This window comes from Dama dama, chromosome 20 (genome assembly GCF_033118175.1).
Source record: "Dama dama isolate Ldn47 chromosome 20, ASM3311817v1, whole genome shotgun sequence".
In the NCBI taxonomy this organism is placed as follows: Eukaryota; Metazoa; Chordata; class Mammalia; order Artiodactyla; family Cervidae; genus Dama; species Dama dama.
Window position 1 is genome coordinate 24,020,283 of NC_083700.1, and position 18,566 is coordinate 24,038,848.

Genomic DNA, 18,566 nt, shown 5'->3' on the forward strand with positions numbered 1-18,566 from the left:
AGATCAAACTTCTAACTTCTGTGCCACTAAATCCCTTAACTTTCTAAAATGTTTCCTAAGGACCAATATCAAAGGTAAGTAACTAGAGCCCAAGTTACTCCATCTTTTCAGGATCCAAATCAGGACTAGAGTTCACTTTCTATGTCCCCCTAATCTATGTATTTTGTTAATTTTTTGGTAGAAAGTTGGGTTTCTCATTATTCATTCCACTACCTTAACATTTCTAACATTTAGCAAGTGTTCAAGATAACAAGGGAAATTCCTACTCTTGTAGGATGACAGAAATAGAAGTAGTAGCTTACCTAAATTACTATTAGGTACTATTACTACCTAAATTATAATCACTATGAGCAATTAGAAGCCAAATATCACCCATGGTTGAATCTTAACAGGAAACTTAGCACCACTGGTCTATTATTAAAAATAAGAAAAGTCATTTCCTAAATGCCTTGTAATCATGTGACAGGCTAGTCTTTGGTGGGTTGATATTTCTACAGCTTCATTACCTGTTTCTTTACTTCTAGAATGTTACAAAAAGCTTTGTGCAGGAAAGGATCACTAAAAACTGGAAGACTAAGAAAAAATGGATGATTCGGCTTATACTTCCTATCTCCTTTATTAAATGACACCTTTTCCCCTCAAAGCAAGCCCATTAAAACTGGAAAGCATGTCCATTTAAGAGGAAGCTTATGGCTACCAATCTTTTGCAAATTACTTAATCAGAGAATTCCAGGATGTTTCTCCAGGAAAATATTTTCTTCCCTGTCCACTTTAGAGTGACTGATGCTCTGTTACAGGTGTTGCTGAGGTTACAGAAACTCGGACAGAATTTAGAATGTAAACAAGCCATGTCAGCACATGAATGTGAAAGAAGTAAAATGTCATGTAAAAAAATGGGAGGCAGAAAAGAAAAACCATTGTGCTCTGCCTAGTTTAGAAAGGGTACTCAGTTACATTTATGGCGCTAAAGAGCCTCAATCCCTAGTTCCAAATTCCATGTTTAAAATCTGAAACCTCAGCTTCTAAGCTAGGAAAATTATATCCAGCAGAAATAACAAATCTCATGAGCTTGCAAAGATCCATAGTAACCTTGGTTAGCTATTTTTTATTGATATTTAAAATATCAATTACATTGATATTTAAGATACCAGAAGTATAATCTAAAGGGCCCCCTTTCTTACTTCCGTCACGTTGTGATAACAAAACATTGAGACAATGACCAAAACCTAGAAAGATGTGTGACATTTCTTTCTAAACTATTCAAACACATCAAAGCCAGAAACCTATTAGTTGCTTTAATAAGGAGAAATGCAGAAGCACTAAAAAGTGAAAAATATAGTACTCCAACTAGTGCCACTGCCAAATGAAAAAAATACAAGTAGGCTATTCTGACCATAATGAGTTATTTGGTGAAATACTGAACTTGAAAGGGGACTTTACATTTGAAATTATCCTTTTATGTGGAGGATCCTGACCCTGAAAGACCTGGGAGCTTTCTTAAAGTTATGTTCTGACTAAATATTATATGCTTGGCTTAAGGAAAAAAAAATTAATGTAATTTAATCTGCATCTAATCTCTTTTCACTGTCATTCAATAATCAACTCTGAAACAATATTAGAGATAAAGGTTTACTACAAATGTTTTAACAGTCTTTGCCTCTGCTCTTTAATTTGGCCTTCCCAATACTTTCAGTCTACTACTGCAAGTCTTAGCTTTGATTACCTTCTAAGGATTATACCATTTCTGCAGAGTCATTCTTACAGACTCTCATTCTCTCTCTCATCTTGAACCTTTGATTAAAAAATTGCTCTCACTCAAAGAGCAGGAGTTGATCGAATGGCAAAAAAAATACACACACATGCATTTATGACATGATATGGAATATATGAAATGGATTGTGAAAGTGGGGGAGGAATAAACTTTATTGGCCCATAGAAGGGATGAGGGAAAAGAAGGAAGGGGGGTGGTAAGGAAACTAAAATGGAATGATATTATAGTGTGCAAATATACCTTGTAACCTCCACCATTCAACTTAGAGACAGTTACGAACAGTGAAATACAGGTAGACTAAGTGAGTTTCACTTTGTAGGTGATGCTACTTGTACCAGTTCTATCATTAGTAAGTCACCGTTTAGTTCAGACAGGGCTCTCTGGTTAGTGCACACAAGGGTCTCCATCCCGGGCTGCAGTCTGACCCGCCAGTGCTCAGAAGCCATGCTCGTGACGAACTCGCACACTTTCCAGTTCCCCACCTCCAATGGCGGCCATGGTCTCCAGCCTGCTTAAGCGCTCCAGGCTTCTTCCGAGAACTTCTTCTAGCCGATTGCGTATCACCTGGGCCCCTTCTAGTTCCACCTGCAGAGTTCGGTCTCTCTCAGAGCTAATTAAACATGCCACACATGGAAGGAAAATGAATTAGCCATCAATGTAATGAGTCCATTGTTGTTTAGTCGCTAAGGCATTTCCGACCCTTCTGTGACCACATAGACTGTAGCCCCCCAGGCTCTTCTGTCCATGGGATTTTCCAGGCAAGCATACTGGAGTGGGTTGCCATTTCCTTCTCCAGGGAATCTTCCGGACCCAGGGATCAAACCTGTGTCCCCTGCATTGTAGGCAGATTCTTTGCCACTGAACTACCAGGGAAGCCCATAATGAGTCCAAAGATGCTTGCAAAGAGCCAACAGTGCCACTCTGAGCCATGAGACTCTAGGAGCCACATTTTACTGTGTCTCTAGAATACAATCAATGAATGTGGTCTTTGTTGTGGCACCTGTGTTCACTGCTGGTAGACTAGCAAGGTCTGCTTTCTGTAAAGTTTGTCCCTTTATCCTAGATTCTGGGCCAATCTGACATAAAATTATAGTTCCTAATATTTAGCTAACACCACTATAAGGTTACTAGGAGAAATTTCATTTTTTAACTGAACGCGTTTCTGAAAAACCAAAACCCAGGAAAAACTAACTGCAAACTGAACTGATATTGAGCTAAGTAGGGTTGGTTGCTACTGAAGGTATATGTTTTGTCATCTGTTAACCAAACTTTACAGTACTCTGAGAAAGAATCCAGTTCACAAAGAGCCAGAGATTCTTTAACAGGTAACACAAGTGGTCCTATTGTACCCTTCCTCTGCCTTCATTTTCTTGAAAGAGAAAGAAAACAAATTTAACTCAACAATAAATTACAGAAAGCTGAATAGTAACAAAAATAAAAATTAGGAAAGAAAGAAAGGGGCTAGGAGGGAGGGCAAAACAAAAAAAATAAAGGGAACAGAAAATGTACCAAAAAGATAATAATATATATGACCAAAAATTAAGAGGTACAGGAAAAATTCATCACAGTGGCTATTGGTAATCCTGCAATAATTAGTAGCCATAACAACAAAAATTTTTCTTCAGTGACATTCAATGAATGCCAGGGCCCTTTACAGTCCTACTCTATTATTTTACTATAATGAAGCAGTCTTTAATAGGACAAGGAGCAGAGAAATGAAAGAAATATACAAGTTCTTACTACATGCAAGGTACTAACTGAGACAACTGACATGTATTCTTATTTGATCTTTGCAATAACTACATGAAACAGGCAGTATTCATGACTTAATTTAGACACTGAGGCTCAGAGGAATCCATAAAACAAATGACAAATTAGACCCCAGCAGTGGTCCACTTTCTTTTTCTTCCCACTTTGTAAACTGTAGGCATCTGCACGTAACGAGGAATAAAAGGAAAAACAGCGCAGTCACTCTCTCACCTCTCTGGATGGGCATGGAACTTCACCAGACTGCTATAGAGCTGTCTCTCTGCCTGTAAGGCCTCATTGAGCCGACTCCGCTCATCTACCAGTCCTTCGAGCATCAGCAGCAACTGAGGGGAAAAAGAAGTGAAGCAACACTCAAACAGAAACATGAAGCCACAGTTAATTCTGAGAAAGAGATCAAAAGAAAGTATCAGCAAGGACTATGACTCAAACAGCTTGCTATCTCATTACTGACTTAACCTTTCTATACAGTATGCTATAGTTTTCAAGTCAATGTCATATTTGTCATTAAGTTTTTTATCTTTAAAACTCTATAAGGCAGAATTCAAATAGGGGAGGAAGAAGAAGAAAGAAGAAAACAAAGCCAGGTGCTCGCTTCGGCAGCACATATACTAAAATTGGAACGATACAGAGAAGATTAGCATGGCCCCTGCACAAGGATGACACACAAATTCGTGAAGCGTTCCATATTTTTAAAAAAAAAAGAAGAAAAAAAAAAGAAAACAAAGCCAGAAACACAGAAGACAGGCTAAGAGGGAGGAGGGGGAGACAACGCAAGGATAGGGCAAGAGGGACACAGACAAGAGGACTCACAAGTGCTCTTCATTCACTGAGTAAACATTTACTGGGCCCTTTCTCTGTGCCAGGTTCTAAGGACAAACTTACTATCTGGTTGGGGAAAAGACAGCCATCAGTCACAGGTGTCACTGTGAGCTACAGTAAAGTGCTCTAAAAGACGACCTATGATAATGCATGACCAGCAATCTGTTTAAGTGAACTGGTAGAGTTAAAGCCAGTTTGGAGTGAGATGAGTAGTCAGTGTCTAGAGACACGGTAACAGAGACACGGAGGAGTACAGGTAAACCGGTCTTTTGATTAATAACAAGTCTGTCATTCAAGAAAGGTCAGATCTGGGGCAGCAGTTACAATGGAACCACACGTGCTAGCAAACAGCACCTGTGGCTGCTACTGGCCACGGTGGGGAACTTGGGAGCACAGATTCTTGATGAAATTCCAGCAACAGCCACCATCATAAGTAACTGACATCTTGTTCACTGTTTATTTTGCAGTAAAAATAAGGCCTGTACTCCAATAGCTTACTTGTTGTCTTCGGTTTCCAGATGTTTCCTGTCCTTGTGATTCTACTGAAGCAACTTTTTCCCGAAGAAGCAAGACTTCCTGGGTCAGGCGTTCCATAGCCGGGATGTCTTCAGGATCAACCAGCTGCATCTGCAGGTCCTAAAAGTCAAAAAACTAGTAATAAAAATAGTAATAAAAAAAATGCTATTCAGGAGAGGAACAACTGCTCTTGAAATAATCTACTATACATTAAATGGGATATTGATAAGCCATGATAGTAACAATAGCTTCTTCATGAAATCTGAGCAACTCTGATATCGGTCAGAGAGAATATGGTAACACCAAGAGGCTCAAACAAATAGTGCATCTAGAAGACAAGCACCAGCACAGGGACTCAATGAATCCAAGTGCTGTTCAAAGGTGAAGGTATTCTGAGCAGGAATCATTTCCAAGAGTCCTTCAAAAGCTCTGAACGACCTTTATGAGGTCTTCCTTGATCTGCATGGTCCTGGTCAGGGACTCCACGTCCGCAGCCTGAACCTGCAGCTCTTGCTCCTGCATAGCCACCATGGACTGGAGCGCGGAGAGTTCCATCTGTGGAGAAAGAAACCCTGAAGTCAGTGGGCAGAGGAAACAGCGGGTGTCATGGTTACATTTGACACTGAAGCAGATGCTTTTCCATATCATATTATTATCAACCAGTAGTGCAAATAAAAACTAGAACATGAAGAGTGAGCTACTGGATCAGATCCATAAACCACACTGTGTGGTACCAAAGGATGTTTCATAGGAAGTTGTAATGTGGTTTTAATGATGTCCTCTACTTTTTGTTAGCACTACAAAACATACCAAGTTGGTTTGATTTTTTTTTTTTTTGGCTGTACTGCATGACATGTGGGATCTCAGGGAAGTCCAGTAACATTAGTCTTAATTGAGTATATGTGAGAGAAATAGGAACAACAAAACGGCTAGGGTAGAACCAAAATTTTAGAAAAGGAGGGAAACCAGGGGAATTTTTTTAAACTCATATTTTTAAAATGCCACACAGTTTCACATCCTCAAAACTTGAGTCATATAACATGATTCTGTTTATAAGGAGACATATGGTAATGAAAAGAAATACAGTAAGGTAATTTCATCACAAATATGAACACAGGTTTTATATTATAGATCTAACTATGGGAAAGAGGTGGAACAAAAACTGAGGAGCTATATAGACTGGCCAACTAAACTTAATTTAGGAACCCATGACACTGTCTGATCTTCTAAAGTAGAGGCCATGGTGACATAAAGGTTTTTAGTTTTAGCCTGTAACCCTATACTGTGGCCCTAAAGCTTCCTCTCTCTGCATCCAAGTTGGACAAACAACTAGTATAGGGAGGCAGAAGGGGAAGGGATTCTGTAAGGCTGAGAGGCCTCTAAGAAAATTATGAAAACTGTCACTAGAAATAGAGCATATGGATGGGAAAAATTATCTGCTCCAGGAAAGGACTTCTGAGGAAGCATGCTGAGTCACAGAAGACCTGAGCTTAAATGGTAGCATTAGTATTTTATAGTCACATAACGATTCCCCTCCTTCACCTTTTAAAACAGTGTTTCAGCTTCTTCTTCTATAAAATAGGGCCAACATTAACCTACTTTGCAGAGTTGTAAGTATTAGTGCTAATTTAAATGCCCAGTGCAGTGCATAACATATAGTAAGTTCTCAATAAACATTATGGATCTTTCTTGAATGTCTCTTGTTCTATGTTTCTAAAACTAATTTCATGGATCTGTCATAATTATAAGCAGCAATTATATAGCACTTCATTTTTTTCACAAGTCCTCTATAATTATCTTATTCCAGTTAGACATGGGTAAAGAAAACTGTGTTCTTTCAGCACTTAAAAAGTTTTAATAATCCTCATTTATAAAAACAAGAGCATCTTGGTGAGATAATGTAAATATAAAGCAATTTCTACTTTCTCTAGAAAGAAAAAAGGCTCAACTTGTATTTGGACCCAGATATTATACTTGGAGAATTTTACTCTTTCCTTTTTAAAAAAAAATTTTTTTTTAATTTATTTACTTTTAATTGGAGGATAATTGCTTTACAATGTTGTGTTGGTTTCTATAATACATCAACATGAATCAGCCATAGGTACACATATGTTCTCTCCCTTTTGAATACTTAAAACTCTTTTGAAAAAAAAAATAGGAACTTAGAAATTAGACTTAACTAGAAAACTCACCCGACTTTCTCTCTCTTTTTTAGCCATGAGCTCAAGTTCCTCCTTGGCATTACTCAGTTCTTTTTCCAGCCCCGCAACTGTATCCAAGTCTCCTAAAGATGAATACATAGTGCTAGTTATAATCAGTATCAACATAATATGATCTGTCCTGCCTTGTTTCTGAGGAATTTATTCTAAGATACAATCCAATAACAATGAAACATATATACACAGGATGTTCTTTGCAGCATTATTTGCAATAACAAAACACTGCAATCCATCTATAAGCCTATAAAAAGAAGATTGAATATGTATAGTATATCCACACGATGAAGTTCTATACATAGCTGTAGAAAAGAATAAGGGATATCTTTATGAACGGATATGGAGTGATTTCTAAGATATTAAGTACAACAAGCTGTTTAGAAAAGAATACACCTACAGAGTATGTTTTGTGTTAGGAAAAGGGAACACATGCATGTTACATACACACATAGGATTAATCTGCTTACTTCTGTAAAAAGAAACACAGGAAGGATACCTCAGAAATGAAACCAGCTGCCTTCAGAGGATGAGTGAAAACAGAAGAGAGAGGACAGAGAAGCAGATGGGACTTCTGAGTACACTTCTATCCTTTTGAGCTTTGAACCATTTTTATGTTTTATTATTAATGGGTAAAGTTAGTTCAGCAATAATGAGGAAGAAAAAGCCCAAACTGAATACTAACAAAAATGAATGAAACTAAACAGCAAATAGATAAGATAATCACCCAGAATACAACTTAAAAAATTAATCCAAATAATTTTTTAACCCAATATTCAACTGTACATCCTCAGCTGGAAATATTCTAAGGATAATAAGAATTACAAAGAAATTTTAAACATTATTTAATAGATTTACTTTTGATAGTGGTACTCATATAGCCATTCTGAAACTATTTTTCTGTATTATGCAAATATATAAATACAGTGATGTTATAGGTAACCAGGTTTCTCAATGTTGGGAGAAGGGAGATATAAATATAAAATGAGGGAGAGAAAGAACTTTTACTGTTAAACTGGAATTAGAGGAACCAGTATCAAAAGGTGATACACACACACACACACACACACATCCTTAGCTCTTTTCACTTAAAAGGCCCTAGAAGCAAACGACATACCTGAAGTTATGAACTTGTGCCCAGGTATTAGTATACAAATGCCATTACCCAGTAAAAGGAACTAGAGAGCTCCTTGAAGTAATGGATAATTTCAGGGCTGAGGCAGGCAAAGAAAAATGTAATTATATAACATCTTCTTGTGCCAGAAGGTATGGAAGTAATCAAAAACTGATGAAGAATTATTGAAAGGACAGAGGAACAGTTTGAGGGAGCTCCAATTAGCCAAATCCCAGATAATTTGGTCATCAAGCAGAAGAATGACAGAAATGGATAATAAAATATTTTTTTAAAAAAACAAACCACCCATTACTTCATACTGATATAAACAAACAAATGGAATAGAAAGGATAGGGAAAGGGCACCTCTTCTTTATATAAGAAGACACACTAGAAGGAAATTTAGAAACAGAAAATCAGTCTTCTAAACTACCAAAGTAACAGTGGGTACAAGCAAGCTTGAAGGATGCTAAAACCACTGGGTGAATGACTGTGGGAAAGCAGAACTATCAACACCTTAAGGTATTTGGGCAGATCAGTTATCACTTATTAATTACAAAGCGGAAAACGAACCTTTACAATGGAGACATCTGGTGGACACAACCTTAACCGAATGACTAAACTTAATATCACTCAGCATAAAACAAGTAGATACCATGTGCTCCTGAGGCATTGCACCAAGAAAGATATCACCCATGCAGCATTCTCGCCGAAGATGTTTAACTTGAATCTAACCATGAGGAGACAATCAGAGCCAAACCGAGGGCCATTAGCTGGCCCAGAGCTTTAAAAAATGCCAGTGTCAGAGAACAGACGTGTGGTTGCCAAGCGGGGATGGCGGAGGGTTGGATTGGGAATTAGGGGCTGGCTGCTGCTAAGTTGCTTCAGTCATGTCCGACTCTGTGCGACCCCATAGACGGCAGCCCACCAGGCTCCCCTGTCCCTGGGATTCTCCAGGCAAGAACACTGGAGTGGGCTGCCATTTCCTTCTCCAATGCATGAAAGTGAAAAGTGAAAGTGAAGTCACTCAGTCATGTCCGACTCCCAGCAACCCCATGGACGAGATGCAAACTATTATATACAGAATGGATAAACAACAAGGTCCTATTGCATGGCAAAGGGAACTATATTCAATAACCTGTAATAAACCATAATGTAAAAGAATCTGATAAAGAATATATAGAACAGAATCACTTTGCTGTACACTAGGAACAAACACAACATTATAAATCAACTACACTTGAAATTGAAAAAACGGCTAATTGCAAAAAAAAAGACAAAAAAGGCTAGAAAATGGTTCTAGATTAAAGGAGACTAAAGAACCATGACAGCAGGGAGGGAAGAAAACAACCAGCAATCAAGAGTATTACAGGGACAACGGAAACCCTGAAAATAGACTGCACATCAGATACTAGGACTCTGTTAAAGCCACACTGACTGAACATGGTAATTGTAGTTACCCAGGAGATTGCTCCTGTTTAATGAAATATTTAGGGATGAAGTGTCATGATATCTGTAATTTTTAAATGGTTCAGAAAAAAACATTACACCTGTGTGTACACACACATACATGCAAGAAATAATGCAAAAGTGGCAAAACGTTAACAGTTGGTGAATCTTAATAAAAATGTACGTGGGTATTCACTGTACTATTTTTGCCACTTTTATAAAGGTTTGAAATTTACAAAATAAATTGGGGTAAGATGCTTTTTTAAAAAGGTAAATAGGGAGTAAATTAAACAAATCCAGCATCTTTACTCTTCAACTAGAATAAAGTTTCCCACTAAAAAATGATTACTTGCACAACTTACCTATGAATTCCACAATGCCCTATACTATAAAATAGACACAAAGTTTTTACATTCTGAAAATCATTTAAAAAACCATAAGTCCACAACACTTCTATTAGCACTATAATCACCAAGTCACTAATCATGGTGAGCCCCTGTTTCTGTAACACTTCTCCAGATCCTAATATTTTGGTCTCTGAGACTAATCTAAGGCATTCGTTTTGAGTTTTACTCACACCTCACATATAATTCAGTTACTTTTATGGAGTTGAAGGCCTACAACCACTTCCTGAATGGGGCAGAGCTTGGCAAATGACTCCATGTACACTGCCTACTCTTCCCAATACTGTAATGTAGCTTATGTCTAGGTACAGTAAGTAGCCTCAGCTTGTTTCAAAGATACTCAGGAGAAGGTATCAGCCCCATGGTCCTGCTGTGCAGGTTCAAAAACACTGCCTCCTGCATTCTTGAGTCCCTGCAAAGCTATCTGAAAAGGAAAATTAGGATGCAGCTTCTTTGGGCCAAATCATATAGCCAGAAAAATAGCTTTAACTCAATGTAAGGTAAAGTCAGTTCTCCCTAGAATAGACATGTCTTCAGCCTTTCAGTGCAATCCAAGCTTATTTTTTCCATTAAGGTAGGAAGAGAAAGAGGGTCTTGGCCAAATCTGTTAACAGAGAGTTACAAGAAGGAAAGACAGAGATTCCTTAATTAAATCAAATTTGATACTTACCTAATGACGACCTGGGTACGCTAGCATCCCCTTTGGCAGTCAGTGAAGTGCTATCATCTCTGGAGGGTATATGCACCGAACCCTAAAAATTGGAAGAGTCATGGGATTTAGGAAGATACAGGAACCATGATCACAATGACAGGACTTGGAACATCCTCACACAACTTGGTATTAAAATTATCATACTTATGCCTCAGATATAAAAAGAAAATGTAGCTGGCATAAACATCTATACAAGTCTATAGTTCTTACTTGATCAGTTTGCTCTCCAAGATGGGGGCTGACGGAGGTAACTTCAGCTGGTCGGTTAGAGAGGAGTGCTTGGGACATCATGAAATCTTTCCCTCCTAAATATTGGCGCAGGGCCTGTAATTCTGAATTTCTTTCCATTAGAGCTTGTACCATCTTTTCTGCAGCAGCCTAGTAAGGAAATCACAGGCAACATGAGAGAGAGAGACTCTAATAAAACAAAATTTGTGTTCTGATGTCATTTGTTAAAAGCCAACCATTTCAAAAAAAAGTTAGTGGGGCTCTAAGAAATCGTTTCCTTGCTTTCATTTTATAGGAAAAAAACAGTCAAGGAGTGGAAAGAAAGTCTGTCATAGACAGAATACTGGAAAAACAGAACATAACATGTCTGTCACAGATAAACTAATCTAAAATTAGTTCTGCTAGAAATGCCAGGCTAACAACATATTGAACTGGGCAACTGATGTCTTTCTTTACTTGCGGATACATGTGCCTTTGGCATGGATGGTCTTTGCCCAGACATTTGTCATTTGCGTGGTTTGCTCCCTTAAAGTGTCTAGAAAAGTGTCAGTCAGTCGTGTCTGACTCTTTGTGACCCCATGAACTGTAGCCCGTCAGGTTCCTCTGTTCATGGAATTCTCCAAGAAAGAATACTGGAATAGGTTGCCATTTCCTTCTTCAAGGTCTTTGCCAAATTTCAACTTTTCAGATTGGCCTTTTCTGCATTTCCTATCTAAATGCAGCAAGCTCATCTCTACTCCCAATCTCTGCTGACCTGCTACATTTTTTTTTACATTGCACTTACCAGTAATCAATATTTCTATTATTGCCTCTCTCTCCCCCAACACCTGCAACTGGATGAAAGTTTTCTAAGAGCAAGCACTGGGATGTTTTATTCAGTGCTGAATCCCAAGCTCCCAGAACAGGGTCTGGCCCATAGAAGGCACTCAATACATAGGCACTCAAGACCTAGATATTGAATGAATCACACAGAAACATTTTTATCAGACCACATGACCAGGAGAATCTGGACCTCAAAATCACACCAGTTTATTTCATTTCAAATCCCATAGTTTACTAAGACACAGGATGGCACAATAAGGAAAAAACTGATAAAGAACCTGCCTGCCAATGCAGGAGACATAAAGAGACATGGGTTTGATCCCTGGGTTGGGAAGATGCCCTGGAGGAGGGCATGGCAACCCACTCCAGAGTTCCAGCCTGGAGAATACATACGGACAGAGGAGCCTGGTGGGCTATAGTCAACAGGGTCACAAAGAGTCAGACACAACTGAAGCAACTTTAGCGTGCACACCACATAGAAAATCTGCATTTAATTAGAAAATCCAGAAATAATAAACTAAGACTAAAATTACTAAGAATGTAAGATAATGGCTATGTTAGATATAGCATCAACTATCTCTGGGGAGAATTACTACTGTTTTAAATAAGAAGCCGAGCCCTCGTCATAACTTCTAAGAGAAACGAAAGAACAACCTTCTAGTTTTAGCATGGAAAATTCAGACTCTTTAGGGATTTGGACATAAGCATCTTAGAGGTAACAGTATGTTACTAATTTGCCTTAGTAAAAATCTCTTAGATTATGGGAAGAAACAGAGTAAATAATACACAAGATATCTTGTGTCATACATATGATCTAACTGGCTTGACTCTTTATCTAGCAATGCTGCTTTTAGCACCACTCCTCCAAGTGCGGTTCATGGACCAGCAGCATAACCATCATCTGGAAGCTTGTAAGAAATGCAGATTTTTTTGAGGCTGTGCTTTTTGAAAGCTATTTGAGGGATTCTTCTGCAAATAAAGTTCAAGAAGCACATCTAGAAGAATACAATCACTACTCTTCCTTGAGCTGAAGATCTTGTGTAATTTCAGGCATCTCTTAGATTCCATTATTTTATTACCAACATTTAACTACCAACACATACACAACATATATGTGTATATTAAGTGTAATACGACTAATTCTTTCACATGACAAAGGGGTGAAAAAGAAAACTCAAAGACTCATTAGTCTCCTTCAAATTTTTAAATAACTTACAATGATTTTGTTAGGTTATTCTAAAAGCAGTTTCTACAGCACAAAGCAGCATGTTTCTAACAAAATGTGTATTTACTTCAGTGGGCCTAAGAACTGGATGAGTGGAATATAACCATTCCATAATACAAGGAAGCATTAGAGACTATTATGGTCAAATAACATAGGCAAATGGTAAGAATCTATTTCCCTCTGAAAACTGACTAGGCGGAATTCTGAGTGGTCCCTGAAATGTCGCACAAGCCAACTATACCAGACCCTAGCCTATAGGAGAAAGATACATGGAAGTGAGGATAAATTAAGAATTTGCTTTTGAAATATTTGTGTATTATTATTTTGAAATTACTATATCCCATATTATTATGAGATTGTTTATTCTCATCATGGCTTTGAAAAAAATCTTTTCTTCCCTCTTAAGATAACTGATTTGACATGAATTAAGAGAAAATGTACAAAGAAAAAGCTTCCCCATATCCTGGGTAGGAACAAAATAGCACTCAAGTCTTGATAATTTAGAATCAAAATCAAAACACTCCAGAACCCCATATTCCTTTCAGTCAAAATTATCAGAACATTAAGGAAAGGAAAATGTTATCAATACATAATGAACTTAATGAGTGGGGATATGTATTATTTAGGCACCCTCCAAATGCAAAGTGTTCTAGAAGTAGTTCATATGGGCTTCCCTGGTGGCTCAGCTGGTAAAGAATCCCTCTGCAATGCAGGAGACGTGGTTTTGATCCCTGGGTTGGGAAGATCCCCTGAAAAAGGGAATGGCTACCCACTCCAGTATTCTGGCTGAAGAATTCCAAGGGCTGTATAGTCAGTCCATGGAGTCTCAGAGTCGGATACAACTGAGTGACTTTCACTTGATGATTCATGTAAAACTATAGTCTACTCAATAGGCTGAAGGAAAAAAAAGCTAATAGAATGGACTTAAGAAACATAATACTTCCCTGGTGGCTCAGACGGCAAAGCGTCTGTCTACAGTGAGGGAGACCTGGGTTCGATCCCTGGGTCCGGAAGATTCCCTGGAGAAGGAAATGGCAACCCACTCCAGTACCCTTGCCTAGAAAATCCCATGGATAGAGGAGCCTGCTGCAGGCTACTGTCCAAAGAGTCGCAAAGAGTCGGACACGACTGAGCGACTTCACTTTCACTAAGACTACATAAATTTTACAAGTTACAAGGTTCTAATGCTTTCTATAGTGTAGACTATAAATGTACAGGGCAATACTCTTCCAGCCTGTGCATTAGTCCTTACTTGGCTCTCCTGCTCTCTGGTGCTCATGGACTGAAGCAGGCCCTGAATCTCCATTTCATATTCCACCGCTTGCTTGTTCCGATCACTCAGAAGGTCCTGCAGCATCCTTTCTTTCCGCTGTAGACGCTGGCACAGCTCCTCAGCTATCTCACTCTGCCCTGGTCCAAGTTTGCAGAGCAATGTTGCGGTAAGATCCTAATACAGGAGAGACGGTGTAAGTTCTGGAGGAAAGAATTCCCTCTAATACACATCAAAGGGCTTAAAAGAATCTATCATAGAAGAGACAGCAAGTATGATGTTTTACTCATTTTTGTTGCCCCAGGTCTAGCACAGGCCTTGAACGTAAAAGACTGTCAATACACACTCAGTGAATGAACACTAATAATACAGGAAAAAAAACTTAGAATGGCAACTTACATGTTGTTTTCTAAAATAAGTCCTTTCCTTATATGCTCAGGGCACATAATAATATTAGATGGAGATAAAAGGGCACTCAGTTCATTTATTTTATTTTCTCCCCAGTTTAACTTTACAGGGGAACACAAAATGATAAACTGCAAAAAACAACAAGCACTGTTTTTATAAGCACAGTGATGTAACTCCTAGGTCTATACTAGGAGGTAATACATGGTTGTTAAAACTGTGGAGCCACACCATCTGGGTTGCACATTGGTTATACCACTTATTAGCTATGTCACTTTGGACAAGTTAATTCACTTCAGAAGTCTGTTCCCTTGACTGTAAAAGAGGAATAACAGTATGTACCTCATAGGTTTGCAAGGATTCAGTGAACTAATATCCATTAAGCTCTTAAAACGGGGCTTCCCTGGTGGCTCAGTGGTAAAGAATCTGCCTGCAATGCAGGAGATCAGGGTTTGATCCCCGGGTGGAAAGATCCCCTGGAGGAGGGCATGGTAACCCACTCCAGTATTCTTGCTGGAGAATCCCATGGACAGAGGAGCCTGGTGGGCTACCGTCCATAGGGTTGCGTAGGGTCAGACACGAGGAAAGCGACTAAGCAGTAGCAGTAAGCTCTTATAACAGAGCCTGACACAGCATACGCACCATAACAAAGGTTAGTTATCATCCTGTGGGTATATTTTTTAGATCTCATTAATTCTCTCTAACTTCTTTGAGAAAGATAACTGTCCCTTTGAGTTTATAGGTATAGGGGAAAAATTCCCGTGAAAGCCAATGACCTACCCAGGCACACTTGGGTCACCAGCCTCTCAGACCTCAAGAGTCCTAATCCAAGACTGTGATTATGTCATCATTAAACCGACTGCCCTTAAGTTAACTAAATCCTTGCCTCCACTTCTTTGTTCCTGTCATGCAGAGATGTCTGTAGCTGCTGAATGATGCTTTCTTGCTCCTTCTGCCATCGGCTAAATTTGGTTTCCATTTCTTCTTTCAGCCACTGGAGGTTTTGACAGGTGGCAGACAACTGTTCCACTTCCAAGCCTTTGGACCTCAGGAGACTCTCCATACTCTACAGTCACAGAGACAGCAGCTGTTAAGTCAAAGAGCCACCCCACACTCCTCAGCACGAACAGGAGACCTGACCCACCTTTACATTATCTCCTACATTATCTTATCTATTTATTTTGCAAAAGGAAAAACTTTGTATCTAATCTAACAATGCCATATTAGTCTATTTTTTGTTATTAGAAACTCTTATCTAGTTTGTAGAGAGATAGATATAATGTATGTCCTAAATAAAGTATTTTGGAGGAAGTGAAGAACTTCTTTAAGAAGTTCCAGATGGTTAGATATTAAAGATCTAAAAGAAATGTACAAAAATAGCCCAGAGTAAATATTAATAAGAGAAACAAGAACTCTTGACTGTGGTTATACACAGACATGTACATAATATTAATGAGAAAAATACAATATAATAGTTGCATCTGAGCAATGTTTCTATAAAAGCATATAAACACTGACAAGGATTATAAATAAATTAGAACTATGAATCCATATTCACTGCCCTTGTCCTACAAAGTTCATACTAGAAGTGCTAAAACTCACTTCATAGTCTATGATAACAGAAATGACTGCTATTTTTGTTTGGTTTTGTATTTTTTTATATACAAAACAAATATCCTGATTTTCAGCAAATGATGGAAGGGGTGATGCTTCAGGCTTAGAATCCAAGTGGGAGTGGGATGCCAAGTCATGACGGAGCTTGCTCTCACCTGCATGGTAGCTTCATTGGAGGAGAGGATACCGCGCAGCCTGTCTAAGTCGTGGTCTCGCTCTCTCATGGCAAGATGAAGTTGACGCAGTTCCTTTTCCTTTTCTTCTAGGCTGGAGAACTTTTCATCTATAGCCCGCTGCAAGCAAAGTAAGCATCCCAAAGCTCCGTAAGAGCCACTATTCTGATTACGCTTATTCAGTAAGATTCCAAATATAAAAGAATAGAAAACCAACTCCAAAAAGCAGCAAATTCAGCTAACACACATTTCTATAGTCCTTCTGGGGACAGAATAACCCATAGCATCATGAGCAGAATTATGGCACATACCTCTAGGGCAACATCCCTATCTTGTATTCTTTGCCTAAGTTTCTCAAGCAACATTTCATTTGCTTCAAGGGTTTTGTCCGAGTTATTTCGGTACTGCAGGAGCTCCCGAAATTCCTAACAAGACCAAGAAATAATTTCCTTTATTCATTTCACTTAGTATTAACTGAATTCCTACACTGTGTCAAGCAATCTGTTAGTGTTTCAGGATAAAAAACACAATGTGATCACTCTCAAGGGGAACACAGTTTAGCAGAGATAACAGACACACAAAGTGCTAACAATTCTGCATCATATATATGTGAGTATACATAAACACATCTACTGGGGGAACACAGGCTGCATTGTCTAACTCTGCCTGAAGGTGTCACTAAAGTTCGCATGAAAGAGGTTACATTTGCTCTTAAAGCACCAGGAGTTTCCCAAGAGGCTGTGTCTGCTATTTCTGTCAGAGAAAAAATGTAGGTATAATACATGTATGCGTATTATAAAAAAATCATATGGTCAGTGAAATATAAGGTATTCAATGTGACTAACTCTTAGAGTAGGTGGTAGAACTGACCACTCTCTTCCTTAGTCTTCCATTTTTTCCCCTATAACTTACATTTTATCATCTAAATAACTGGATATACAGAGGTCTTCAGTGGGAGCAGAAGACATATCTTCTCTTCATCTTCCCCATTCCTGGCCTGGTCTCTGACTCACAGAGATGCTTAATAACTATTGGCTGAACATTTACTGCTTAAGTCTTTCAGGTCTGTAGTTATTATTTCCTACACTTGCTGGTTATCTTCTTGGTTCACAGATTGTACTTTCTATTTCTTTTGAATCCTCCTGGTTCCCACATCTCAATGTTCCACATGTAGCAGGTACTCAAGACAAGTGGACAGACACTTTGAGATGATCTGAACATAAATTCCCGTGTCCTGTGAACCCAGTGTTAGCTGAATCATTCTGTGGACTCACCTGAAGCAGCTGCTCTTTGTGACCCAGACTGTGGTGGAGGTGCTGAATGTGCTGCTCTTGGGTGCGAATCTCATTATACTTTTCAGCCTCCAGGGTATGAAGCTGTTGACTCTTACTCTGAAGTTCTCCTTGTAGCTGCTGTAAGGCTTTTCTCAATTCCTGAATTAAACAGATTCCCTTTTTCAAACAATCTAAAATTTTCACATGGTCATTAGATATGGAGGCCTTAAAACTTTCAAGGCATAGAGAACAAAAAAATAAAGTAGCAAAAAGTGCCATTCTTAAAATTACGAAAGAAATACTATAAGAGTCAAATAGGGTGAGAGAAACTATGGGAACTGTGGATGGGAGTATTAATACTATGATTCAACACTTACTTTTTGGCTTAAAAGTGATATATCTATATAAGCACTAAGTGGGATTTGGTTCCAATGTAAACGTGGATCCTTTATTTTACCAATAAGCTCAAGGATACATGATTACTACCCATCCTTTTAAATCTTAAAAAAGAACTGGGAGCATTTTTTTCCAAGCTAACAAGAAGCTATTTAAGAATTATGTGTTTTAATTTTTTAAAAAAGCACACATGGCTAACTACGCATGCCATCCCTCTCACTTGGTTGGTCTTCCTGCTTTTCTGTCTCACTGACTTTTACCCACCCTTCAAGAATAATCCTAGACAGTATGCTCCTTTGTGAAGCTTTCCCTCACTCCCTCAGCTCTCCCTATATATTCCTATAGGATGCCTATATCTCCTCTACAGTATTTACCACACTGAAATACTATTT

The 18,566-nt window shown here is 38.6% G+C and overlaps 1 protein-coding gene and 1 non-coding gene across 10 annotated transcripts in view; one reads left to right on the forward strand and one right to left on the reverse strand.

The window, feature by feature from the left end:
• The window catches only part of PDE4DIP (phosphodiesterase 4D interacting protein), a 243,942-nt gene that overhangs the window by 54,398 nt on the left and 170,978 nt on the right, over positions 1-18,566 (reverse strand). For 5 of the 9 annotated variants that reach the window (XM_061121018.1, XM_061121019.1, XM_061121020.1 and 2 more), the window contains 12 exons: positions 17,779-17,937; positions 16,816-16,929; positions 16,487-16,624; positions 15,604-15,783; positions 14,295-14,489; positions 10,978-11,145; positions 10,726-10,807; positions 7,069-7,160; positions 5,315-5,431; positions 4,859-4,996; positions 3,752-3,864; positions 1,906-2,381 (listed from right to left, as the gene is read on the reverse strand). In XM_061121018.1, coding sequence (XP_060977001.1) covers positions 2,207-2,381; positions 3,752-3,864; positions 4,859-4,996; positions 5,315-5,431; positions 7,069-7,160; positions 10,726-10,807; positions 10,978-11,145; positions 14,295-14,489; positions 15,604-15,783; positions 16,487-16,624; positions 16,816-16,929; positions 17,779-17,937 — 1,671 coding nt within the window. In that variant the 3' untranslated portion in view covers positions 1,906-2,206. Of the gene's footprint in view, positions 1-1,905; positions 2,382-3,751; positions 3,865-4,858; positions 4,997-5,314; positions 5,432-7,068; positions 7,161-10,725; positions 10,808-10,977; positions 11,146-14,294; positions 14,490-15,603; positions 15,784-16,486; positions 16,625-16,815; positions 16,930-17,778; positions 17,938-18,566 lie in introns of those variants that run through there. The other 4 variants (XM_061121024.1, XM_061121023.1, XM_061121025.1 and 1 more) reach the window with 1 other exon arrangement.
• LOC133041913 (U6 spliceosomal RNA) lies at positions 4,126-4,232 on the forward strand. The gene has a single exon (XR_009689450.1). It is a non-coding gene; the product is annotated as a U6 spliceosomal RNA (small nuclear RNA).